Consider the following 27,444-nt stretch of genomic DNA (forward strand, 5'->3'; position numbering starts at 1 on the left):
TTGTTTTCTGTGTTTTTTTTTTTAAATAACAATTTGTTTCACTAGGAATTCATCACTTTTATTAATCTCTATGAATAATTAATGGTTTTATTAAAAAAATATTTAAGTAATATTTCCACCCAACATGGGGCTTGAACTCATGACCTTGAGATCAAGAATCATATGTTCTACCAATTGAACCAGCTAGGTGTCCCAAGAATTAATCATTTTAGACTTTTAGTTTTAGGGTGGCTCAGTGGGTTAAGCCGCTGCCTTCGGCTCAGCTCATGATCTCAGGGTCCTGGGATCGAGTCCCGCATCGGGCTCTCTGCTCAGCAGGGAGCCTGCTTCTTCCTCTCTCTCTCTGCCTGCCTCTCTGCCTACTTGTGATCTCTCTCTGTCAAATAAATAAATAAAATCTTTAAAAAAATAGACTTTTAGTTTTATTTATTGTTTATTTTAATTTCATTAATTTCTACCCTTGTTTATTTTATTTATTACAGGTTTATACAGCCTTATTTTGCTATATTCTGAAGGTGGACATTTAGTTAGTTGCTTGCTACTTAAGCCTCCATTGATTTGTTATTTTATTTTATTTTAATTAAATTTATTTTATTATTTTATTTTATTTTTGTAGTTATTGTGCCTGGGACTCAGTGCATTGATGCCTTTCCTAGGCGTGATGCTTCCTTCTCTTTCCCCAGACAAACCTGGGTAGCTGCCTGGCTTAAATGGAGCTTAAGGGAGTTGGACTTATATTGGATTCCTACCTCCTGGAGTCTCTTGTTGGATTGACATGATTCTGAAACATGACACTAATAAACACATGGTGAATACACTGTCACCTCCTCCTTTATGGCCACTGCAGGCTAAAGTTGGGGGATATAACTGGTCTTCATAAGTTTTATAAAAATGTCCTGTCTTGCACCTGACTATTTCTGATAAAAGATCTGAGTGCAAACAGGAATCAGTGAAGAAAAAAAATGCAATTACAGTTATTGGAATGGGACACGCCATATTTCTGGAACAGGAGAGCAACAACTCCAACACAGGGAAGGGAAATCCTTAGGCCCCCTAAGACAGAATAGATGTGCATTAATGACTTTTGTCTTTCAGAACAACTCTTGGGGTTCTCTTCTTGAAAGAAAATACCCTGGTGCAGACCTTTCAAATTGACTTAAAAGCCTTAAATTTAACTGACTGCTGGATCTGCTATTCCTCATCAGAGAGGACTATACTAAGGATTTGATCATGATTCCCTTAATTTTATCAAAAAGACTATTGGAAACCACAGGGGATACAGTCCCCCTGCAAAACACATGTTAGTCTCTCCAAATACCTTCTCTACCTGTACCTTCATTCATTACATGAGGCAGTAAGAAAATCACTAGAATGATGCCATACAACAGAGGCTAGTAAACAATTTCTTAAAGGACCATACTGTAATATTTTAGGCTTATGGGTTATATTATTTATATTGCAACAGCACAACTCTGCTATTATAGCTCAAAAGCAGACATAGACAACATGCAAACAAATGAACATGCTGTGCTCCAGTGAAACTTTATTTACAGAAAGATATTTCAGGCCCATCAGTAGGTTGTTAACCCTTGAAACAAACACTAAAGACAGATTGTATTGACTGACCTCAGGCTGTCCCTCCTAATCAAGAGCTGGATTCAAATATCCTGTATGAATTGAGAACTCTTAGGAATACCAAAAGTCATATTGAAGGCCTTACTGTCTCACTCAGGGGGTCCCAGCACTGTAACTAACCATTCCCTCCACTCTTTACTAACTTCCTTCTCCCCTATCCCCTCCCATACCACACCAGGGACATCATGTGCCCTTCCAGAACTATAATTTTTGTGTGAAGGTTATCTCCTTCTGAAGACAAAAGTCATACATTAGGGGTGGCTTTGAGACTTTAAAGTGTTCAGGTAAACACCAACACCAGATGATATAGTACTTTACTGAGGTCTCTCTAAAGTGAGGCTTACCTAATTAATTTGGGGGAGCTACACGGAGCTGTATCTGACTTATTACTGAGGTGTGTCCTGTAGGTGGTCTTCCCTATGATAGAAATCATCCAATAGATTTTTTTTCCCCGTGAATTTCACTAAAGTGATTGATGGTACGATTTCAGCCTTAGAAGTCATTCAGGTCAGCCTCAGCTCATTGGACAAGGTTGTTCTGGATGATAGAACTTCCTCTTGTGAGACAGGTAGAACATTTGCAATTACCAATAAATCCTATTGTACGTGGATCAATGCTTCTGGCCAAGTAAAAAGGAAATTTAAGGAGGAAACTCTCTGACTTTTTAAAGTAGCCTCTTGATAGTTCATGGGATTTATTTAGCTTGCTGAGTCCAGGACCCTGATGGGCATAGTTAATACCAATCTCACTTATTAAAAATCTTTTTTATAGTGTCCTTAGATAAATGCAGAAGAGACAAATTGAGTTGATCTGATCTTACCTCCTGTCAGTAAGATTAACCAGATTGGTTTTAGGACTGGCATATATATATATATATGCCAAACAAACATAAAAGTCTTTTGGAGAGACAATTCTCTATAGGTTTGGTGTCTCATGGCATATTATGAAAGCAGAAACTCTCCCTAGGTAAGAGAGACTTATTTAGAAAGAAGATAGTGTCTTTTTCTGGGCATATGCCAAGAAGGTTTACTTAGCAGCCCATCATACAAGATCGAGATTCCCAAAGCCAGGGCTCCTCAGCTGCCATACAAGCCCACTGCATGTACAGCATCCACTGGAGTAGCTCCACGTAGTCTTGTAAGACATGAGGTCAAGAGGAAGCAGCATTAATATGAGGCTCACGATGCTTTCTGTACCATGAGCATTAAAGTGCTCTATCTGTCTAAAGAAGTAGAGTGTTTTCTGCCAGCATCCGTGAAACTGATGCAAGTAAAATCTCAGACCCTTCATAGCTCTTGACAATATTATATCACAATTCCCAGCTGTAAGAGAGCCAAAAAATATAGTTTTTCAGTGGGAGGTATTGGTTTCTCAAATGAACTTTGCATTCAGTTGGCAAATTTAAAAGCAAGAATGGTTTTTCTGCAGGCAGGCAGCTGTTTGTGGTGATGGGTCAGCTCCTTTGGCCCATGACTGTTCTGTTTCCATACTTCCAGTGATAACCCAATCTTCCGAATCAACATACAGTATTTTTCCTTGATGATATTAATACAGTGAGGATCTGCAGGATTGACATCATCGTCTCTCTTTAATAAAGATGATTCTGTATATTTCATTTGCAAACTTGTTTTTTTTTTTAATTTCACAGTTGTCAGGAATTAATTTTACTCTTATTTCCATAGTTTCAGAATACCCTAGTGGTGAAAAGCAAAGACTATGGAAATGACTATCAGGGTTTGAATTCATGCTTCTCAGCTTACTTGCAAATTACCTGATGTCTTACATCCTCAGTTTTTTCATTTGCAAAAATCATCATCATCATCAACATCATCATCATTATTATCATCATCCTCTACCTCAGAGGGCTGTTGTGAGGCTTAAATGAGATGATAAGTGTAGGCACTTGGAACAGAGCCTGGGGATAATAAATGCTCTCTGTAAGATTAGCCCTTTTTATTATATTCTTGGGGAATAGTTCACTGTATCTCCTTTATATTCATTATACACAGTAAGGAGTATAGGCTCTGATCAGACTTTAGAACTCAGCTCTGATACTTAGCTGTGTTTTGTGAGCAAGTAACCCAGTTGTTTTGTTTTGTTTTTGTTTTTGTTTTCTGTTTTCTTATTTGTAAAATTGTGATAATAATATTACCTACTTCATAGAGTTGTTGAGAAGATTACATGATTTAAAGAAAAATGCTTATTCTTAGGCCTGGCAAATTAAGTGTTCAGAGATACTATTTTTAATAAATTTTATTGCTACAAGACTTGTTCACACTTTCTCTCTGTTGGAGTGACAGTCTCTCACATATTGTGAAAGTTAGCTAGCATTTCGAAAGGCAACTTTCAAGGTCAAGGTCCACCCATAAAGCCTTCTTTGATCCCTGCTGCCAAAAATTCAACACCTTCTTCATTAAACACCATTAGCATGCAGTCTGCATCATTCATGGCACTTAACACACTATTTTCTCAATTAGAAGAGTCATAAATATTTTTACCTCTTTTGTTAATTGTAAGCTTCTTAAGGGCTAAGACTACATTCTGTAAAACTTTTTATCTCATATTTTGCATTGCACTAAGCAAGTGAGCAATGAACATTTCTTAAATGACACATTTTTAAAAAGCTCAACACTTCCTCAACTCTTTTCAAGCCTTTTAAAAAATGTCTTGAATCAATCCATTCAAATAAAGTTTCCACTTTTCTTTTCTGTTTTCATCCATTTACTTAGAATCAAAGACTTGAATTTTCTTTGTTAGGGAATTTAATGTAGACTTTTATACTGTGCCCTTAATCATAATTAACTGCTTTTGAAAAAAGTGTTTCTCTAATTAACTAGATATAGAAGCCTAATCTCGTTTTTTTTCTTTTTCTTTAAAGTATATTTTTATAAGCAAAATACATCTTCAATCACATTTGGCTCCAGCAGGATGCCTTATTTCATCCATAGATGATGCTTAATCCATTCCTTAATGAAAGCAATTCCTGATAACTAAGATAAAAGTCAAGTATAATTCCAATGTTTGAACTTAAAATGATGACATTGATGAATGGATATGTAAATACATGTAGCCCTCTTCAAGGTAGAAGGTATTTGGATAGTTTGATATTTATTTTGGACTCTAGCCCAGTTCTTTACTAGCGATATTTATTGTGAGTATCAAAGGGAAATTTTCTTTTGTTAATCAAGAATATTAGTGGAAATAATTTTAAGGATACAAGCAGGGTAATTCTTCATGAATTATTAAATTAAAAAGTAAGTCAAAAGCAAGTTTATCATCAAAGTAAAAGGAAATATTTTTGATATTATTATTATTCTTAAAACAAACCCTGCTTCTAACAGAGGACTCAGTCATACACTGTGATAATAGCAATTTATTTACTTATTAAACAAAGGAAAGGAGAGTAAGAAATGTCAAGTGAATGTAAATGATTTTCTATGACTATGAATTTAGTGTACATTTTCAAAAACATTTACTTCATCAATAATAAAAACATCTTCTCTTATGAGAATTTCCTAACTGTAAACCAGATAGGGCTTGGCAATAAGGCAACAAGGGATTTTCTTTCTTCATGGATGGATATAATGAAAAAGTAAAATTCTCATTTTAATGTTGTGAAAAACTTTCACCACAAACACTTTTCTGTTCTCTATTTTACTGGACTATTTTGATAGGACTAACTAAAAAATATTTCCCCCCTATTAAAGAAAGCTTTACAGTTTAAAAATTCATTATTTCAGGTAATATTTGAGCAGAGATTGTGAGAATGAATGCCAGTTAAGGTTATAAAAATCGTAAATAATGTGACGGAAAGAAAACTGACAAAAGCATATTCAACATAGTTTTTTCCAGAGATAGAGTTTACAATGTTCACCAAATAATCCTATCAGCAAATTTCAAATTTGTGTTCAACCCTTACTTTTACTGATGAGCCAATTATTATTTTTTCTTTTTTTATTTTATTCATTGCAGTCTCTTGGTTTTTGTTCTGTGATCCCTAAATAATATGAATTAAGCAACAAAAATAAGGATTTCCGTCCTGGAGACAACTGTGCTTCTGGAGAGGGCCACAGACTTCTGGCTGAAATCTACCCATCAAGTTTACTGCTACTCAAGCTGCCAAAACCCCATGCGACCTTTGAATATTTAGGGCTAAATGTAACTGCCACTTGCTCTCTCTCCCTGAGAGTCCACAGGGGCTCCTATTCGTTGCTTTCCAGATTTCTGCCAACCTGTTTTGACTCAGTTCTATTGATGCCACTTTCTGGCTCGCTCTTGTGTAACTGTTCTCCAGTATTGCTCACGATGCTGGGTAGAGTATGACAAGAAAACCATTATTTTTAAGTGTTTATTTATTTGCTAAGAAAAAATTGGTTGTAGTACAGAGGGTGAAATCGTCTTGATTTTTTGAAATAAAAAAATAAAAACCAGACCCATCAAGACTGAATGGAAAATATTTTTCTGAGAGTCCTTTTTAAGGCAAATCTCTAAAGAAATATATGTTTCGAAATATATATCTTCATGAAGACCTGCTAATTTTCTTTCATTTTATGATATCCATCTCTATTCCCCCTAATGACAAAAACTGGAGAAACTAAATTTGAACATCTTTGGGATCGGTCAGTTACAAAACCGATTTATTCAGGGAAAAAAAAATAATATAGTTATCATTTTTATTCACTTAATGTAACACAAGTAAAAATACTGAGATTAAGTATTTTCTTCTTGAATTCCAGTAAATAAGGCTAACGTTTTGTGTTTTATCTTGGGAAATTAAAGAAATTAAGTGTCTTCATACTACTTGGCATTTTTGTGAAATTTCATATTGCAGACAAAATACCATGCTATTAACTAATATCAACTGTTACTTTCAAAGAGTGTAAGATTGTAAAATATGTCAGTTTTTTTTTTAACCAGTAAATATGAGTAGGCATCTATTTTCAGTGTTCCAGGATCTGTCCAAAACAGTGTTTTATTATTCTATAAAGATAAAATGTTTTTGAAAATGGAAGAAAGAAAGTATTGTCTTTATGACTTCTCAATATTTGAAAATTCAAGATATATTGGAGTCAGATTCCCTTTAGGAACTTTTATAAACTGAGCATTAGGTGCAGGTATTTATTTTTTAAATTGACTTCAAAGTTATTTAATACAAACAGCTGAACTTGAACTTAACAAGATTTTTTGCTTTTGCTGCTAGATTTGTAAGAAGATAATGACAGAACAAGAAAACCGCAGATAGCAATGAGTAAGCTCCTTGAAGTTTTTCAAGATTTAATGAAGTTGCTTGTCATGCAAATATTATAGAACTCACCCAAATCACAAACACTTACCATATTCACTATCATAGAATATAATGAGTTTCTGCCAGGCATATTCTGTGACCACTCTCAGGATAACGTCATTTAAGTAGACAGGTGGGCGAACAGAGAGAGTGTAGTCATCATTCCTGTTGCTCCTGGTGAGTCCACAGCCACTCCTTGGGGTCCCAGCTGTTGAGCGCTGTATGAAGAGGTGGGGGATATGCATGGCATCTGCCAGCGACTGGAGGGACCCTGCTGACGTGCAGCCAATGGAGCTGACCAGGGCCAAGATGCCTTGATTCATAAGTTCACAGGCTGCAAGAAAGCAGAGTAATATTCAAATGTCAATGGGTTTCATATAACTTCTCTTTTGGAGGAAGAGTGAAAAAAGCTTATGGAGTTATTACACAGCTATGGATTTTTTTTTTTTTTAAATGAACATTCTCCATGAAGAAATCCTATAATTACAGAGTGTTACCGGAATTCAGCTAAGGAACTCTGCCCTTATTAGCTATTTGACCTTGTGCAAATTACTTTCTTCTCTTAGTCTCAGTTTCATCATCTGCGAAGAGGGTAAAATAGCATGAATCTTGCAGGATTATTGTTAGGATTGGAGATAATTCAGTGTCTGTTATTTGCCTTGCATATGATAGGCACTCAAATAGTAACAGCTATACTTTTATAATTAGCAATGTATAAATTCAGAGAAAAGACAATTCTTCATTGAGTATGTAATGCAAGGTTTCAAAAAGCAGATAATATGTAAACTGGTGAATGAATAAAAGGAAGATGAAAGGCTTAAGTAAGGAATTTCTGACTACAGAAAACAGCCATTTTGGTATCTAAAAGTCTAATGACACTCTTTCTTATTAAACCGGAAAAATGAAAATGTTTTTTGTTCTTCTCCTTGGCAGTCAGAAAATGCATGGTCAAATCAAATACTGAGTTTCAACAATTATCTCATTCTGGTTTCTAGTTGAACAATTTCTAATCTTTATTATATGATTTATTATCTGTGTTTTAATTTCATTTTAACTATTGTGTGTATGCATATATGTTTACTTCAGAACATATTTAAAACCGGGTCAAATATAAATTATAAGTATTTATCAAGACATAACATATATAGAAAAAAAAGTTAATAAGTCTTAATTTTCTTTCTCTTTTTTAAAAGTAATCTCCATGGCCAATGTGGGACTTGAACTCACAACCCTGAGATCAAGGGTAGCATGCTCTACTGACAGAGCCAGCTAGGTACCCCCTAATAAGTCTTAAATCTTAATAAGTCTTAATAAGAGTTAAGATATCTTAGTGATCTCATAATGCCAATCTCTGAAGGCAAGAGATTAGAAAGAAAATCAAAAGTAAATTCAGATGGAATCAAGATAAAATAAATTTTATTTCAGAAGGCCAGTTATTATGATTGGTCCAGGCATTATTCTAGATTTTAGGCATTGCAGGTATAATATTCTCTCTCTATATATATATATTATTATAATCTGTTTTGCAGAGGTACCTGCAAAAAAAAGAGAAGTACCTCCATGTTATTAACTGGCCAGCTAATGAAGGCTGACAAAGGGCAAGCTTAGAAGTACTCTACAAATGACATGCATATAAACACCAAATAAATGGATTATGATTAATTTTAAGCCAACCAGTACATACAAAATAAATTAGTAATAATCAGGGACATTATTTTCAAGTGTAAGACAGGTTATACGATTTCAAATGCATTTGAAAGGTAGCGTCAGCGATGAACACTTCTTAGGCCATAACTGGCTGAGGTTGAAGTTTCAGTAAAAATCATAGAACCTACTAATATTTGTGAATTCAACATTTATAAAAGCAATATGAACTTATGGTTATACTTTCAATGGATTTAGGCAAAAACACTGGTCAAAAGTTTGCCACTTCATAGTAGGAAATAAGACCATTACTGATTTATATAAGCAAATAGGAATTCACTTTTTAAAAAAGATTTTGTCTAAAAGTTTGGCTCATTTAGCATTTAAAATAAAAATATGGGGAATATCTTAAGGTATACAGAATTGAATTTCATGTTTAGATTACAGTAATTTAAAATGATCAAATAAATGCAACAGTTTACATAAATCTATCATAAGAGCTATAAAGTTTAAGTACAGAAACTGAGATGAGAGAATTCAGTTTAAAGTATTATATGCTGTCACATATGAAAATCGCCTATTTTAATTTTCATATTTAAAAAGAAAAACTCTGGAGCCATATATAAATTGTTATTTATCATATAAATTTGCTTTAGTACATATTCTGTGATTTCTTCAAACCAGCCATGTTACTTCCTATTAACCTCTGCTAGTAAGAACACAAACTAAGCAAGTACTAGAAACAATTGCTATTATTATATAAATAAATGTATTACTTTTATTAATATTTGGTATCATCTATCCTGTTACATATATAAGCAAGAATGACTGAAAACTCTCTATAAAATCAAAATAAGAATCCTCAAAAATTGCAATCAGAAAACCATGTAATATTAAACCTGAAAGGAAATTTAGAAATTAGGTAGTCCAGGGCTGGAAAATCTTCTTTAACTGCTATGCTATCTGTGACTGGGTTGGTAAGCTGGCATCCTGGAACACTAGTTTGAGAAAGATTTTGAGACTCAGAAAGATTACCAAAATCACGGTGTTAGGTTTCTCATAGGAAGAGAATAGGAGAAGTAGTAGCCTGCAAGTTTTAGACATGTATCCTATTATAGTGTTCAACCTTCTGTTGTTCACAGTTGTCAAGAAAACATAGGGCACCCCCTTAAAATAAATAGAAGATCCAGGACTCTAACTCATCATCCAAAATGCTTTTCGCCATAGTAAGTGAATGATACTGGTAACCTTAAAATCTTGTGTGGTAAAGAAAAGATAGACAGGTCCTCATAGGCAAAAGTTCAATTGGAGATTGTCTGTTGTCAAGTTTGGTAAAAAGAGGTTGATCCACTAAGAAGAAAAGGAAGAGCCCATATGCCTAAAATGAATTGAAACTGCTTGACCCAAAACACAATGCTGTTTGGGTACATATACGAATGGGTCTACAAAGAAACCTATCAAGGTGATATTTGACACCTATTTTGCCCCATTTTACCAATGTAAAATGCTGGCTGAAGAAGAGAAGATACATGTTTATATGCTCCAGAGGTTGACCCTTTATAGGGCCCTATATAAAGATTAGCATTAAAAAAAGAGATTATAACTCATGGCAGCAGAAGAAGACTTGAGGAAATGAAGGGCTACACCAAAAACAGAAACAAAGATTAGTGAGGCAATCTACATTTTGCTACAAGAATTCCACGTATTGACTGTTTAGAAATCACATTATTTAGACTTGTAGTTCCGTACAATGCATTCTTCAGTTATTAGATAGTGTGAAACTGAATGTGCAAGACCAGAGTGTGTTTTATATGGGTATCCACCACCTTTTTATTGTAAGAATCGAAAACAAAGACTTCTCAATAGCATATTTCTTTCCAACTATTATTTCAACTCCTGTGGTTTATTTATTTTACATATATATGGACATACACACTTCCAAACATAGAGTATATTGAACCTCTCCCTGGTTTTGTGACTCCAGCTATCTGCGACTTTAACACTATTGAAGGTGTTTGAAGCACGTACTAATTGCTGGACGCATCCCCTTTTCCCCTCCCTCACTTCTTTCCTTCCTTTCCTCCTCCTCCACTCCCCACTCTTCTTCTTTTAATAGCAAGTACAATTAGCAACGCTTTCACCCATTTGGGTCACTCAGCAGCTATGAAAATGAAGTTCTCTGTATAAACGTGTAAATTAAAGTTAAATGATGTTTATGTACACTCTTTTTTTTTAATCTCTGAAACTAATCAGTTTGAGTCTTATTTTTCTTATTAAATAAAATGGGATTAAAAGTAAAATCTATAAAGGGTCTTGAAATCGGTTACCTATTACTGAATTCTTAAGGAGAACTCAGTGAATTTTTTTTGGAAAGCACCACCTTTTTGAATACATTTATTCTCGGTGATATATTTTCTAACTCATTTGTATTGACCAATTTGTCCTGATATAACCTCTTTCAGTGATTTTAAATCACATCAGGACCTTAGCACATTCCATTCATACATTTGTTCTACAACAGACATTTATCAACTTTTAACCATGAGCCAGGGACTTCTTTGGAGATCAGAGAGTGCACAGACAGATTCCATCCTCAAAGATCTCCCAACCTATTCACCATAGTGTTTTCAAAACCTCTGAATTCTGTATCAGAATTCAAAGTGGAGATTTAAAAAAAAAAAAAAAAACAGATGACTAAGTCTACTCCTAGAAGTCCTCCTTTATTCACCACAGGCTATGGTCATGTATTTGCATTATGATGTATTATCTGAGTAGTTCTGATGTGTGACCCTTTCGGGAAAACATGAGTCTGGTGGACTGTAACTGCAATATTCTTTTTTTTTTTTTAAGATTTTATTTATTTATTTATTATTTTTTTTTCCAATTTATTTATTTTCAGAAAAACAGTATTCATTATTTTTTCACCACACCCAGTGCTCCATGCAAGCTGTGCCCTCTATAATACCCACCACCTGGTACCCCAACCTCCCACCCCCCCGCCACTTCAAACCCCTCAGATTGTTTTTCAGAGTCCATAGTCTCTCATGGTTCATCTCCCCTTCCAATTTACCCAAAAGCACATACCCTCCCCAATGTCCATAACCCTACCCCCCTTCTCCCAACCCCCCTCCCCCCAGCAACCCATATCAGATAAAGGACTAGTGTCCAAAATCTATAAAGAACTTAACAAACTCAACACCCAAAGAACAAATAATCCAATCAAGAAATGGGCAGAGGACATGAACAGACGTTTCTGCAAAGAAGACATCCAGATGGCCAACAGACACATGAAAAAGTGCTCCATATCACACGGCATCAGGGAAATACAAAACTAACTGCAATATTCTTTAATGTGATTGTTGCAGAACATTTAATATTTATTGACTTTCTCTTACTTTTTTTTAAAACAGTGATATTGTTGACAATATGGCCGTAACTGGGGAGTGGAATTTCCCTATTTTTCTAATTCTTCTAATTCACAAGTGGGGGTGAGGTATAAGAAAAGAAGTACACAGAGTTAATAAAAATTATTGTACCCCCAAAGGTGATCTTTGTTTCCATTTTATTTCTAATAATACACTAAGAAGTTTATTCTTGGAATGAGTCTTCACTCTTTCCAGTTCCTCCAATTCAAATACAGAGTACCAAATTTCCACCATTCTAAAATGTGTGTAGCTTCTGTATTTTATCATATCTGAAATCAGGGCCTGTTTTAAAGATTTTTATTTATTTATTTGACAGAGAGAGATCACAAGTAGGCAGAGAGGCAGGCAGAGAGAGAGAGGAGGAAGCAGGCTCCCTGCTGAGCAGAGAGCCCGATGTGGGACTCGATCCCAGGACCCTGAGATCACGACCTGAGCCGGAAGGCAGCGGCTTAACCCACTGAGCCACCCAGGCGCCCCAGGGCCTGTTTTAAAATTGATCAATACATTTAATATGCTGGATTTTTTTTTTCTTTAAAAAATAGCTAATCAATATTGAATGTTATAATCAGTGAACTCTTAGAAATGAGAAAATAAGGTAAGCTTCCATGGCAGATGAGAAAGATTTGTATTCTTTCTACAAAAGCTGAATTTAATTTAACTTCTTTTTTTCTCTTTAATTCATTAATGAGTCACAAGCCCAGTGTTGATAATTGCTTTCTTCTCTTTTTGAACCACCAAAAAGCACCTGACATTTGCTTTCATACTTGTAAGAATATAGTAACACAAAACATTCAGCCTATATAGACATTTAACATTATTTGCAAATATGACTTTTAGCAACCATCTGAGAGGTGGCTATAAAAAATAGAGTTTATTTGACACATCATCAAGTAGTTTGCCAACATAATAATTTGGAACAAATTCTTCTAAATAAAGATGGTCTTTCTATATAAATAGTGTTACAAGGTCCAATTTAATCGTAATTATTTACTTAGGAATTGAAACTACAGGAAAAAAATCATTTAATTATAATTACAACATTAGGACTTAATATCTTCTTTAAAGGAATATAAATGGCTAAAATGGTTGATTACCAGCCATCCAATGAGTTCAACTGGATAATTTTCAGTCGACTACCTTTTTATTCACTTAGAGCCAGCATGAATCTCTCATTTGTGATCTAAGCCTGACATGAACTAAATATTTAACCTAGCACCTATTATAAGTCATTGTATTTTTCCATATATATTTCATAACAACTCTATGCCGAAGAGCTATTATTATTGTCATTTTCAAGTAAGAAACTGGTTAAGTGAACTTGAATGCATTCTCCAAATTCACACAATTATTAAGTGGCAGAGTTGAGATTCACATCTAAGACAGACTTTAATCCTGGGCCACAGAGAACTAAAAACTCAGTTTTCAAACACAAAGTCACATAAAGAAGGTGTGAGTCACTTAACTTACTATAAGATTCAGGATATTTCAGCCTCCTAGATGTAAAAGAGAAAAGAATAATTACGATACCATTTTCTCTTTTTCCCTTTGTGTTTGGGATTAAGGCATTAATCCTATGTTTCAGCCCCAAATAGAGTATGTACAGAAAATTTAACAAGGGTGAAACAAACTATTAAGAAGAATTTACACAGTATTGAGTATAGTTTCAATCAATTCCTAAAGTGATTCCTCTAACACCGATGTGATAAAAATGATAAAAATAATGACAAAATATAAAAAAAAAAGAGAAAATATCTCTATCTTTGTATAGTGGTTTGGATTTTATAAAGTGTTTTTATTTGCACTTGATTACCTTACCAGTACATGGCTATATTTGATAAAATCCCTATCATTTATTTAACACTAATTTGAGGCTCATTCTTACATTTCCAGTAATCTTACATTTCCAGTAAGCAGTGGAGAGAGCGCTGGAATGTGGATTTTTATGTTTACTCTACAACCTTCCTACTACATATTTTAATAGGCTTCTATTTATGGAAATTCCAATTAGTCTCCTCCCTTTTAATGTCAGTAACAATTATGCAATGAACACACCTATGTGTGTATATACATCTGTATGTTACAAATATAAAATACACATAGTGTATCAGGCAAGAGCCTGGTACTTAGGACGCAGGGTAGTCAAAAATAGGCCAATATACAATGGGAGAGGCAAAACATATTCAGATGAGTGTATAATGATATCCTGAGTAGTTGCTAGGCCAACAAGGGTTATTATTCTGACAGCCCAAAACACTTTTCCTAAACTGTGGTTTGGGAAAGCCTTTTGTGCAGAAGTGAATCTGGAGCTGCATTCTGAAGGATAAGGAGGAACTAATTAGGCGAAATGACGTTACTTTGATGGAAAAGGGTGAAGAAAATACTTCCCAACAGAATAGAGAGAATGTGCAAAGATTCTGTGGCAGAAAGAGCATGGGCTACTGGAGGGAGTAAGAGCTAGGTAGTGGAGTGCAGAGAGCATGCTAGAGAATGCAGGGGCGGTCCGGAAATAGGAACCCTGCCCGGGTTTGTTTGTATTGTGGTCATTTGAGGGAGAGCTTTACATATTTTCAGTACCAACCCCTTACCTGGTATTTGTATGTTAAATAACTGCCTTGACCTCTTCTTGTAATTTAAATTTATGTATAATTTATATAGTTCTTAATAAGTTTTAAAATGATTATGTAATCAGATGTGTCAGTCTTTTACTGTCAGATATATTTTCCTTCACCTGTGTTTAAAAAGGCTTTTCCCCACAGCCTCCAGACTTATGATTAGTTTATCTAAAAGAACATTTTCCCTATCCTATACCCTGCAGCTGATCATCAGCTGATGAAAGATACAGTAATAAGAATTTAGGAAACTAGATGAGCGCAGAATGTTGTTGTAGTTGATCCGGGTGATATCTGATCTTTATCTGCATAATCCCAGCCAGCGAAGTGTGAGGATTAAACATTATTGTGACAAGAATGATGATCTATATCATTCTATACGTTTGTCTTCAAAAGTTTTTTCCATCATTTGATGGAAATTCTAGTTATTAAACTTATTATTCTTTTATAATATGGCACATCTTGGAATTAGAACTGATTCTTCCAAGATGAGTGACAGAATATTTAATGTACTCTAGCAAATTATATCTTGTAAAAGTAAGAGTAAGATCATGGTAGAAAAAGATAAGAGGATGTGTGTGTTTACATTTGTCTAAGAGGAAGACAGAATGACAAAGCAAAAACAGAAATAAAATGCTCCTGAAGTTACTGCCATTTACCCACAACATCAAAGCCAAAACTCAGAAGTCATCTTCAATTATTCCTCTCTCTTGGACTCCATACTCCTTCACATCAAACTTTGGTTGACTCGTATTGTTAATTCCACCTCCTAAGTATTTCTCAAAACTATTCTCTTCTTGAAATAGTCACTGTCAGTCCTTTACTTCAATCTCTATCACTACTAAACCAATTACTGAAACCTGTCTCCCAGCTGGTATGATTTCCTAGACGCCCGCCGCCCCCCAGCTTAAATGTTCTCCAGTCTTCCACATTGTAAACGAGGATATCTATTTTTTAAAATTCTTATTATGTTATTTCTGTGTTTTAAAGACCATTAATAAAATACTGAGACAATATTACAGAATGGTGGCACCAAAGAAAAATGACAATTCAGTGTTAATATAGGATCCTGAATAAGATCCTGGAACAGGAAAAAAAAAAAGGTATTACAGAAATTGGTGAATTTTGGATAAGGTTTATAGTTCAGTTAATGATATTGAACCAATGTTAACTGACTGTGCTTGATAATTATAGTATGGTTATGTAAGATACTAATATTAGGAGAAGTGGGGTGAGGAATATAAGGAAACTCTGCACTTTTTGCAATTGTTTTATAGATCTAAAACTACTTCAAAATTAGAAGTTGAAAACAGATAAAACTACCAATAACCTCCAACTTCTGCCAGAAAAAAGCCTAAACTCTCAGCGTGGCACACAAAACCCTTAATGTCTTAGTCCAAGTCTTGTCTTTTCTTTTTTTTCTTTTCTTTTTCTTTTTCTTTTCTTTTTTTTTTTTTTTTAAGATTTTATTTATTTATTTGACAGAGAGAGACACAGCAAGAGAGGAAATACAAGCAGGGGGAGTGGGAGAGGGAGAAGCAAAGTTCCCGACAGGCATCGGGAGCCTGATGAGGAGCTCCAGTCCCAGGACTCTGGGATCATGACCTAAGCAGAAGGCAGATGCTTAACAACTGAGCCATCCAGGAGCCCCACCCAGCCTACATTTTCATGTTTACCTCCAGCTCCCATCCCTTGCCACCACAGCTTTCGCCATTCCACATGCTCCCTTACCACCATGCTATTTATACTTGCATTATATTATTTTGTCAATGGCCTAGTGCTTATACAAAGTATTATTTTTTGACATCTTAACAATACTGCTTCTTCTGGTTCCTGACTGTGGTATATACCTTCATTTAACATAGTCTTTTTAAAATTTAAAAAAATTTTAAACAGTATTTTGGAGTATTTGGTGAATTAGATTTTTCACTTCTCTTGTCGTCTTTATTACTAAGGATTTTATGTATGTATATTCTGTTGTAAATAGTACTTTTAATTTTAATTTCCAATTTTTATTGCTAGAATATAGAAATACATCAGATTATTACATATTGATTTTGTGTTATGAATCTCATTAAACACACTTGTTAGTTCAAGTGTCATTTTTTTTGTAGATTCTATAGTATTGTCTACATGGACAATCACATCATTTCCAAAAGAAAAAAAAAGGCAGTTGCACCTCTTCCTTTCCAATCTGCATGACTTTTATTTCCTTTCATACCTTATAGCACTGTCTAGTACAGTACAATGCTGAATAGACATGATAAGAACAGCCAGCCTTCCCTTGTTCCTGATCTTAGAGAGAAAACATTCAATCTCTGACAATTAAGTATGACCAATCTGTAATTTTATTTTATTTTATTTTATTTTTTACCAGCTTGTATATGAAGTTGAGAAAGTTCCCTTCTATTCCTAGTTTGCTGAGAGTTTTGTCAGGGATGGACACTGAATTTTGTCAAAGGTTTCCTGCATCTGTGGAAATGGTCACATGGATTTTTCTTCTTGGTCTTCTCATATGAAAATTTAATTGATTGTTTATGAATGTTAAAACGTCCTTGCAAAGTCAATGCTATCCTCAGTAAATGAGTTGGAAGGCAGTCATATTTACTCAGTTTTCTGGAAGGGTCTGCACATAGTGTTACTTCTCCCTTAAGTCTTTGGTAGAACTCACCAGTCAGACTTTTTGGGCGTGGAATTTCAGCTGTGAGAAGGTTTTTAACTATAAAAACACTTTTATAAATAGAAACAAGGATATTTGGCTTATTTGAATTCCTTTGCATGAACTTTGGTAGTTTGTATCCTCCAAGGAATTTGTCCCTTTCATCTAAATTGCCAAATTTATTGGCATACAGGTGCTCATGATAATCCCTTGTAATTCTTTTAATATCTATAGAATCTGTAATGATGTTGCCTCTCACCTTGATACTGGTAATTTGTATCGTCTGTTGTTCCTAATCTGTCTGGTGAGAGGTTTATCAATTTTATTCACTTTCTCAAAGAAAGAGCTTTTGGTTTCATTGATATTTGTTACTGTTTTTTATGTTGTTTGTTAGTTTCCTATTTCATTGATTTCCACTCCGCTCTTTGTAACTTCCTTTCTTCTGCTTAATTTTAGTTTACTTCACTCTTATTTTTTTAAGGCAGAAGCTGTGATCATCAAATTTAGACCTTTATATTTTCTAATATACTCAGTCCTATAAATTCCCCTTTAAGAACTTTGCTTTAGTTTACTCTTTTTCTGCTAAATTTTACCTATTATTTATTTATGTTATTCACCTACCTGGTGAATAGTTAACCATAGATTTTTGTAGTTTTTGTTTGATAGTCCCAACATCTGGGATACAGCTCAGTCTATTTTTGTCATGTTTTAAAAAAACGATTTTTTTCTTGCATTTTTGTGTGTGTCTCGTTATTTTAGATGGGCTGTTGGCTAGCAAAGGTTGAGGTAAATAGAATACATTGGTTCATGTCTCCTCCTATCAGGCTGCCAGCGTGTGGGTGAGTTAATCTAGTCAGGAACTGATCTGGATATGTGGTGTCTTTGTTGTTGACATCACTATATGGAAGACACCATAAGCTTCAATCTCCTCTCACAGCAGGTTGCTGTTACTTTGTATTTAGAATGGGGCCTGGGCTCCCAGATTTTCTTTAGTGTTCTGCACCTCCCTTTGCTTTCGAAGGCTCCTTCTCAAACATAGCGCAGTGGAATCCCTTGTGCCCTGGACCCAGCGCCTGTGGTAGACAGCAGGAAGTCTTTGCTGGCCTGGTCCACCGGCAGCCTCAGCCTCAGCCAGCCCTTGTGAAGCTGGCCTTGAAGGTAGACCTTCCCCAATGTTGCTGCCCCACATTTCTGAGAGATAAGCACTACTTTTTAACTTTGAGAGTGGGTCAAGAGAGAGTTTCCTGCTTCCCTGAATGAGCAGACCTCGAATATCTGCTTGATATTTGTAAAAGATCCTGGATCCAAGATATTTTTTATGGGTAGAGAGGTGGCAAGCTTCTGCTTTGACCAGTACACCAACAGCAATGGATCATAGTAAGCACCCCCATTTTTGTTTTTTGTTTTTTGTTTTGTCTTTTACTCAACACCTTAAGACATTTCCTTTGTTGGTGATAAAGTCTAGATAAGTGACAGAGATACTGTACCCGCTTCCCTACAGCCAGCCAGCTAGCCTACAGCCTGCCTTCACCACTGAGGGGAGCTGTATCTGATATCGTGCTGACCCCAACTTTCTTACTAGCACTCAATGGAGGGTCATGGCAATGATTTATAAGTGAGTTTGAACTGCCCCTTGTGTCTGGAATCCCCAGCTATTCTAAACACAGTAGCTCACATGTGGCTTCTACAAATTCATAAAAATTCTAAGTGATTTCCCTCAGCCTGTGTGAAAGGTAATAAACTCCTGCCTATATTTTGTCAAAGTCCAGACTGTTTTGTGTTTTGCTTGTCCTTGAAGAAGCTTACCCCTCCTTAAATTTTGGTTTCTTTGGTTACTTTGAGAAATGTTGTGGCATGAAAAAAAGTTATGATTTTGATGAATATTTCACTTTTCCTTTTTTCCCTCATTTTTATGGTGGGAACAACTATTTTTTGCACTTTTTTACATCGCAAGTAGAAGTGAACTGTCCAATCACTCTTTGATCATTCTGATAACATGCTGTAAGTGCCTACAACATGACCATTACCTCTTTACATGGCGGTCTTCTGGATTAAACACTACCTTCTCCAGTGCTGTGTTTCTAAATATCACCATGAATGATTTTACTTGGTTTACTGATATTTTATTTCTTGACAGCAATGTCATTCAGGCACACGCATTATAAGAAGAGAACTCATTCTCCATAGGAGCTTTCTTATCATGGTTGGTAGGCCTTCTCTAAGCTTCTACTGGCCATAATTCTGATGTAAACTATTGCCTTCAGCCTTGCTCTGTCTACGTTAGCCACAATAGTCTCATTTTCCCACGCACCCTCTTTTCTCTGTATTCCTTCTGCCTGGGTACTTCTGACCCATACATACCTTCATCCTGTTCCCTCGTGCTAGTTTTCTGCCCTTACAGCCCCTCATTCTATATATTCCTGTTACTATCTCATGACCTACTTTATTTTTTCTTTAACATTTATAATTATCTGACTTGACGTTATATTTGTTTGTTTCTTTAATTTTACTCTTTCTTCCCCCACTAAAATAGAAACTACATCAGAGCAGGAATTTTGTCCATTTTATTCAATGCTTTATACCTAAAACCTAGAACAGACACCGATCTATTGTAGGCATTCAATGAATATACACTGAATCGATGAATAATTGAGTAAACATTATAGCTGTTTTCTCCAAAGCGGATGTGGTGGAAGATAGCTTAGGTACACTACAAATGGTCTTTCAGCCTTAGTAGTTCATTTCAGTGTTACTCACAGTTTACCTATTTCTCCGAAACCGTTTACTCCTGCTGATAAAGAAGAATCCTATGTGGTGTTGACAATAGTAAGATGGGCAAAGTGAGAAGAACTGTCCTTCATAACAAAAATATTTTAGCATTTTCAGTGTGTACTATCTAGAAATACCGATACTCCTCTGTGATAAGACTAGCATATATAAGCTCCATGAAAGCAGAGATGTTATGCATCTTTTTTTTTTTTTTTAAGATTTTATTTGACAGAGAGAGACAGCCAGAGAGGGAACACAAGCAAGGTGAGTGGGAGAGGGAGAAGCAGGCTCCCTGCTGTGCAGGGACCCTGATATGGGACTCGATCTCAGGACTCTGGGATCATGACCCCAGCCAAAGGCAGAGGCTTAACCTACTGAACCACCTAGGCACCCCTATTGTGCATCTTTTTTAAACTCAGATATTCTTGGTATGTAGGAGAACTCAGTAAATATTTCTTAAAAGCATGAAGATGATAGTACATGTAATAGATTAGAACATTTAATTTGTCTTCAGAAATGGTATTTTTCCATAACCCTACCCCCATTCTCCCAACCCCCCTCCCCCCTTTGGGTAAATTGGAAGGGGAGGTGAACCATGAGAGACTATGGACTCTGAAAAACAATCTGAGGGGTTTGAAGTGGCAGGGGGGTGTGAGGTTGGGGTATCAGGTGGTGGGTATTATAGAGGGCACGGCTTGCATGGAGCACTGGGTGTGGTGAAAAAATAATGAATACTGTTTTTCTGAAAATAAATAAATTGGAAAAAAAATAATAATAAAAAAAAAAAGAAATGGTATTTTTCAGGGATTCTTTTCCAGTAGTAATATATCAAATGCAGTCCTTTACCTCTTTAGTCTGTAAATATTCATTTTGAAAGTGCCTAAAATTTTATTTGATTAAAATCATCTTTTAATACTATGTATGTTTTAGATAATTTTAAACTAAGCGGAAGCATTCGTTTTGGTTTTTAAATGAACTAAAATGGCTACTTCTATAATTTATTACAGCAAGCATTAAAACTCATATGATTTTTCTAATGTAGTATTTTCCAATTCATTGTAAAATAATTGAATTTTTTTCTCAATCTTTCATCTGTGATTTCATTTTGATCTGATTAAGACATATGGTCGGCAGCAGAAGCTAGATCATAGTTACCCATTTGTGAATCGATCACCACTATCACAATTTATGGATAATCACATTTCACTTAGCATAAAATGCACTTGGATTTATTCTTTGCCAGGAAGTAATCTTTTACCATCTGCAGTTTGTTATTATATTCTAATTTCACTAATAATGCCTTTCAACATAGTATCAGAAGCATTTCTATTTCTGGGGGAAAAAACTGTCTACATACTTTACAGAGCTATGGAACAGTGCATAAGGTCAGAAACACTATTTAATAGTTAGCTTGGCCACTGCTCGCAGCAATTATGAAGTGAAAGGAGATAATTCCTGAAAAGTACAGCATAAGTCACGTGGACTCCTTTCTCTTCTATGTTTTTTTAAGCAGCACTATGCAAGCTGTTGAAAAGGTCTGCATTTAAATCTCTGACACTAATTCTCTTTGTGTACAATTCACTTAAACGTACAAAGATAATGTTTCTTCCAACAAAAGACATAAAAATTGAAACAGGCTGACATGACAAACTTTCAACCATTGACACCAGCATGGGAAAAAAAAAAAAAAAAAAAAAAGAGAAAGAGAGAGAGAAGAAAACAACAATAACCAAAACATCCCAACCAACCAAGCCTACCCTACTCCTGCTATTGCCTAGGAACTGTTGCTTTCAGAGAAAAAGCATGGGGAAATGTGTTGGCTTATAATAAAGACCTAGGTTGTATGTGAGGAATCCTGATTTGTTAGTCTTGGTTCAGATGTGAATCATTGTTGGTCCTTGGGCAAGAATCACTTTCTTTCTTCGGGTTTCAGTTTCTTCATGTATTAGAGATGGTTATTAGACTAGATGGTTTCCTGGGAGACACCATACCAACATTTCTCTCTCTCTTATTTCCATTATTGACCAGTCTCTCCTCTAGTTGGCACATTCTAACTTAATTGTTTACATTTTGACCTAGAAATAGAAATAGTTTTTCTATTTTTTTAAATGTCTTTATACATTACTGTTTTGATTCATTATAAGGACATTTTTATTTTCCTGTTTTCATGTGGGGTTAGGCCCCACTGGTGAATTAGTATACTCTTGCAAGTATACAATGGAAGGAGTACGATGGATTTTATCTATAGTATGGGTGTTTTAAAGTGTCCTGGTATTTTGGATTTTTTGTTTTGTTTTGTTTTTTGTTTTTCTACTGTGTAAGGTTTTATGACCCTTTCAAAGAAAAATTTATTTATTTGTAATGAAACATTTTCTTCTAATGTACTATATAAATGATAGATATATAAATCGATATAAATATCTAATATATCACTAAACTGATTGCCTTTTCTTCCATCTCTAGCTCCCCCCAAAAGGAGAATCTGATTACTGATAATTTTTCTTTTCTTTTCTTTTTCTTTTTCTTTTTAAAGAGAAAGACAAAGAAATTAGGATCCATGTGGATTACTATCAAAGAAGCAACCTCTGGAAACAATATTTCTTATGGTAACATTTTTTTCACTAGTCTTTCTGTGAAACCTTGCTATGTTTTATAGCTCATAACACCTTCTGTGTCATACAGCCCTGAACTCTTCCCATAAATGATATCCATGAAAATTGTTTTAATGAGAGTTAGATGCTTCAGTTACAAAGAAATGTTTTACCCCAGTAGTAATAACATAATGAGAGGCTCCCTAATTTTAAAGATTTCATTTCAAAGGTGTTCTTACTGCCTTTTACCAACACAAATACCTATGAAGCAAACAGTGATCATTATACCCTATTTGCTTCATAGAGTTTTTGCTAATCATAAATGAAAACATGTTTGCAAAAGTCCCTTTTCAACAGCAAAGTTATATGCTTTACTGTAATTTATATTATTCACACAACTCTACTCTTTTGCTTGGATGATCCTGAAGTATAATGTTTGAGTTAATGGATTACTAAAGATTATAATCATGCAGAGATTAAGTCTGTAATCAGTGATTCAATCAACTATTAAGGACGTTGCCAAAGTAATGCAAGGTGTCCACATTCTTCAGGAGTTTACAGTTGCCTTAGTCTAGGTTACTCAATATTAATCAAATATAGGCAAGATATTTATTAAAAAGGAAAAATGATTAAGTGTGCAAATATTATTTAAATGTAAATAAAGCACACATTTTAATGTGAGTGGGATCAATTTGGCCTGAACTACTTTAAGAATTTTTTGCTAAAGAAACACATGAACTCTTAATTCCCTTAAAAAATGGTAGCATTTTTAAAGTATTTTTTTATTGACACAGAGTCCATGCTTAAGAAATATCTGATGAAACAAAAATAAAGTAGGTCATAAATGAGAGTTAGATTTTGATAACCAAAGAGGAAGGAGAAGGGTATCCCGGAATGTGGATGAAAAATCCAAATAAATGAGCTCTTCTTTCCACCGGGAAATACAATAGAGGAAACAGACCACTGTGAGACAACCTTGCTCTAACTTGAAATAGGCTTCTATAAGTAATGTGGCAAAAGAGATCACTGAAGAGCTAACAGAACTTTAATTTCAAAAATGTATACTATCACTAGATTCCCAGGCAACCTCATTGAGAACAGTCAATTTATAGTATAGCAATCAGAGAATGACTTGCTGTAGTGTTAGCTTAAGAGAAGAAATTTTAGAAAGTACTAGGAATTAGAAATGGCATAGAAGAGCAGTCATTTATGTGTCAAGCAGAGAGAACTGTTGATTAAGTAACAATTTTTCTAGACACATGTTTACCCTAGAGTAGTGATTACAATCACTCTCAGCCTCTTCAGATATTGGCCTGTTTACTGAGTGAGGACTTAATAGTAATGAGACAAAAGAAATGTAGTAAAGTTGCTATGTTACTCTTCTCTCTATATGTTGATACTACTGCACATTGATTTTCTGTAGCATTTATAATACATAGAAAGCCACAGAGGGATGGAGGGAAAAAGGGAGACAGGGAGAGAGAGAAAGAATACCATTTCAAAGATGTTTAGGACAGAATAAAATCGAAACTCCAGTGCATTGATTGAATGTGTGTGCTTTGAAATTAGAGTATCTGGATTTTCATTCCAGTTCTTATGCTTTTTAGCTGTATGATCTCAGGAAAGTTATTTAACTTATATGGGTCTTATTTCCTCACCACTAAAGAGGAAATGATACTAATATACACCACTGAAGATTTTTATAGAATTAAATGAGTTAATACATTTTAGGGCAGTGCCCAACCCACAGGAAGTGTTCAATAAATATTATCCAGTGCTTTTAAATTTGTATTTTTAACAGAATAAGCTTCAGGGAGGAAGGTTCTGTATTAGTATATTAGGTATGGCAGATTGGATACAGATAGACAGGAGCTGGGGGGAGGGGGGTTGGGAGAAGGTGGGTAGGGTTATGGACATTGGGGAGGGTATGTGCTTTTGGGTAAATTGGAAGGGGAGATGAACCATGAGAGACTATGGACTCTGAAAAACAATCTGAGGGGTTTGAAGTGGCGGGGGGGTGGGAGGTTGGGGTACCAGGTGGTGGGTATTATAGAGAGCACAGCTTGCATGGAGCACTGGGTGTGGTGAAAAAATAATGAATACTGTTTTTCTGAAAATAAATAAATTGGAAAAAAAACAGAAAGAAAATGAATTATTAAAGTAGTAGAGAAAATTTTGAATCACTATGCATGCAATGAATGAATGCTAGATACCTATTATGTGCAAATCTGTGTTTGATGCTATAATTCAAGCAAATTATGAATTCCATAAAAATTTCTTCTTGCATCTCAAGCTATAGGTATGAATTTTAGACATTTATTCTCAAAATGTTCATATTTTATATTTCTCACATGTCTTCTTTTACTAGAGTTTTCTGAAGAAGATCAAGCTAATTTTTCAAGCTGGGGATGCCTCAGAGCCTCATGTAAGTTATGCCTGGGAGTGATTAACCACAAATAGTCACCTCTTTGGGCCCCTCCATAAATGCAATCACAGGAATCAGCTAAAATAATTAAAGCTATCAGCTTGAAATGTTCTCTCACTGTGAGTAAATAAACTTGTACAAACTGTCTATGTCCCAGCAACATCTTGCTCAGACAGTGTGATTGCACTAAAAAGAAACCAATGTCAATGAGCCACAGTGACAGTTGCTTTTTTAAATCAGATTTTAAATGAGATCTTCTTTAAACCTAATCTCATGTTTGTACCGTTTTACTATTTTCCCCTAGTAATACCATCTTTCTTTAAAAAAAAATTATTTAACAGCTAGTTAACATACAGAGTAATATTAGTTTCGGTGATTCAACACTTCCACACATCCCCCTGTGCTCATCACAAGTGCGCTCCTTCATCCTCACCACATATTTTAAAACTCCAGATTTAATTTTAAATTTAATTTCAGATTTTCTCATGATTCTGAAAAATCACTGGGCTCTTTCTGCATTCATCACTCAAGTGAAAAATGCAAATAAAATTTACTATTATTATCTCAAAATATCTTTAAAAAATTATCACATTTTCCTTTCCCATATCTCTCCCTTTTCACTTTGTATTGAAAAACACAAATATGTGATAATCTATGTCTTATTTGATTATCATTCTTAAAATGTTACATTAGATTTGGGGATTATCACTTCCATCTATAATACAGGGAACAAAATGATTTGCCAAATCTACGACAAAAATGAGTAGCAAAATCAACTTGGAATAGGCTTATTCTTCCATTAATTCATTATAGAAATTCTTAAAACAATGATAACTAGACTAAAAATAAACTTAACTGAATGATTAAAATGAAATGTCTTAAAAGTATGTTAATGTATTTACAAGAGCAACACTAAAGACTTGGAGATACAGTAGAAAATGACTGGAAAATGATGTTGAAATAAAATCCTTTCAAGCTTTGAATGTGACGAACAAAAATCTTTGGTTCAGAGAAGAAAGGTCTGGAAGTCTGGAGAGACCCAATTTTTACTTAGTGATTCTCCAGGGTACCTTATTACCTTGATCCAACTACTGTAGTCTCAGCTACTCCATCCAGGTTCTGTATTTGTAGTCAGAGATACTGGACTTGGAAGGAAGAGCTTAGACAAATGCAGTTGGGTGTGGAAAGAGAAATGTAATAAATCATAGTGCTCCGAGCTCTTGAATTTAACTAGCATAAGCCTTGGCAAGGAACTAGTGAATGCATATATACAGCTTACATTTATTTTAAATTATAATTTTATCATAATGAAATTATGAAATTTTTGTACATTTCCAAAGCCCAAATATTATAGTGGCATATTACTATTTCAAAGTAGAAAAAGAAAATGCATGGAGAAAAATTACAAAGAAAGATGTAATTTTGATTTTATTCTCTGTAAGCAGTGATGGGAATAATACGAGAGGAAAAAATATATAAATGAGTAGTATGATACTATTTTAATATTATAAAAGTTATATTATACTGTTATACACAGTATACTGTTCTACTTAATATATTAAATATGCTATATTTTGTATGTCACATATTATTTGTGTTATTTATTATACACATACATACATATATTACTTATATTACTTAATCTTCTGATATTGTGGGACACATAGAAAAAATAATTCAATTTAATTTAAGCAAATATGTATTAAGAAGCTATACCATGGGCTTTTTGAATAAAATGCAATTGTTACAATTAAAAATTTTACAAATTTTACAAAGGGAAAAATGCAGCCTGGGTATATAACTTCCTAAATAAAATCCTTAAGTTTTAGTTTATTCATCTACAAAATGGAGGTACTAATAACTCATTTACAAGTGGGGAAGAGTAAAATATTTGAGAAATGCAAGCTGCTATTGCAGCTATTAAAAGATAGTTATTCGTTGGTTTCAGATATGCACAACCGTACAATATAAAATTGTGTTTATTTTCAAAGAGGAAAAAAGTTTTTAGAAAAATAAACATTTTTATCTATGGTTTTCACAATTGTTTTCATAATGGAAAACCATTAGCCATATCCTAATCATCTATCAAGATCATTCTTGTATGTTTCACTCTATAAATTTGAATATATTAGTGTTTAAATTCTCTATCTGGGTAGAAAATGAGATTTGTTCATTAGGAGTTAAGAGAAATTACAGATTTGTTGCTCTGAGTAAATAATCCTAAAGTTTATTGTAAATCTTGATTGGTATTAAGTATTTATCTCCTGCACATAATTCCCTATGAAATATCTATTAAGGATTAGGCTAAAGTGGGTCAAATTGTGCACTAAAACTGAATCCTTAATTTACAAAATTACTTACCAAATGTGAGTTAATTTATATATATACTTCTTGATGTCAATC

General features: G+C 34.5%; 1 protein-coding gene across 1 annotated transcript in view; it reads right to left on the minus strand.

Moving 5' to 3' along the window:
- Positions 1-27,444, minus strand: part of GRID2 (glutamate ionotropic receptor delta type subunit 2) — a 1,460,772-nt gene that overhangs the window by 656,391 nt on the left and 776,937 nt on the right. The window contains exon 3 of the mRNA XM_044224485.1: positions 6,969-7,253. Coding sequence (XP_044080420.1) covers positions 6,969-7,253 — 285 coding nt within the window. The remainder of the gene's footprint in view (positions 1-6,968; positions 7,254-27,444) is intronic.

The sequence above is a fragment of the Neovison vison genome, chromosome 11 (assembly GCF_020171115.1).
Source record: "Neovison vison isolate M4711 chromosome 11, ASM_NN_V1, whole genome shotgun sequence".
NCBI lineage: Eukaryota > Metazoa > Chordata > Mammalia > Carnivora > Mustelidae > Neogale > Neogale vison.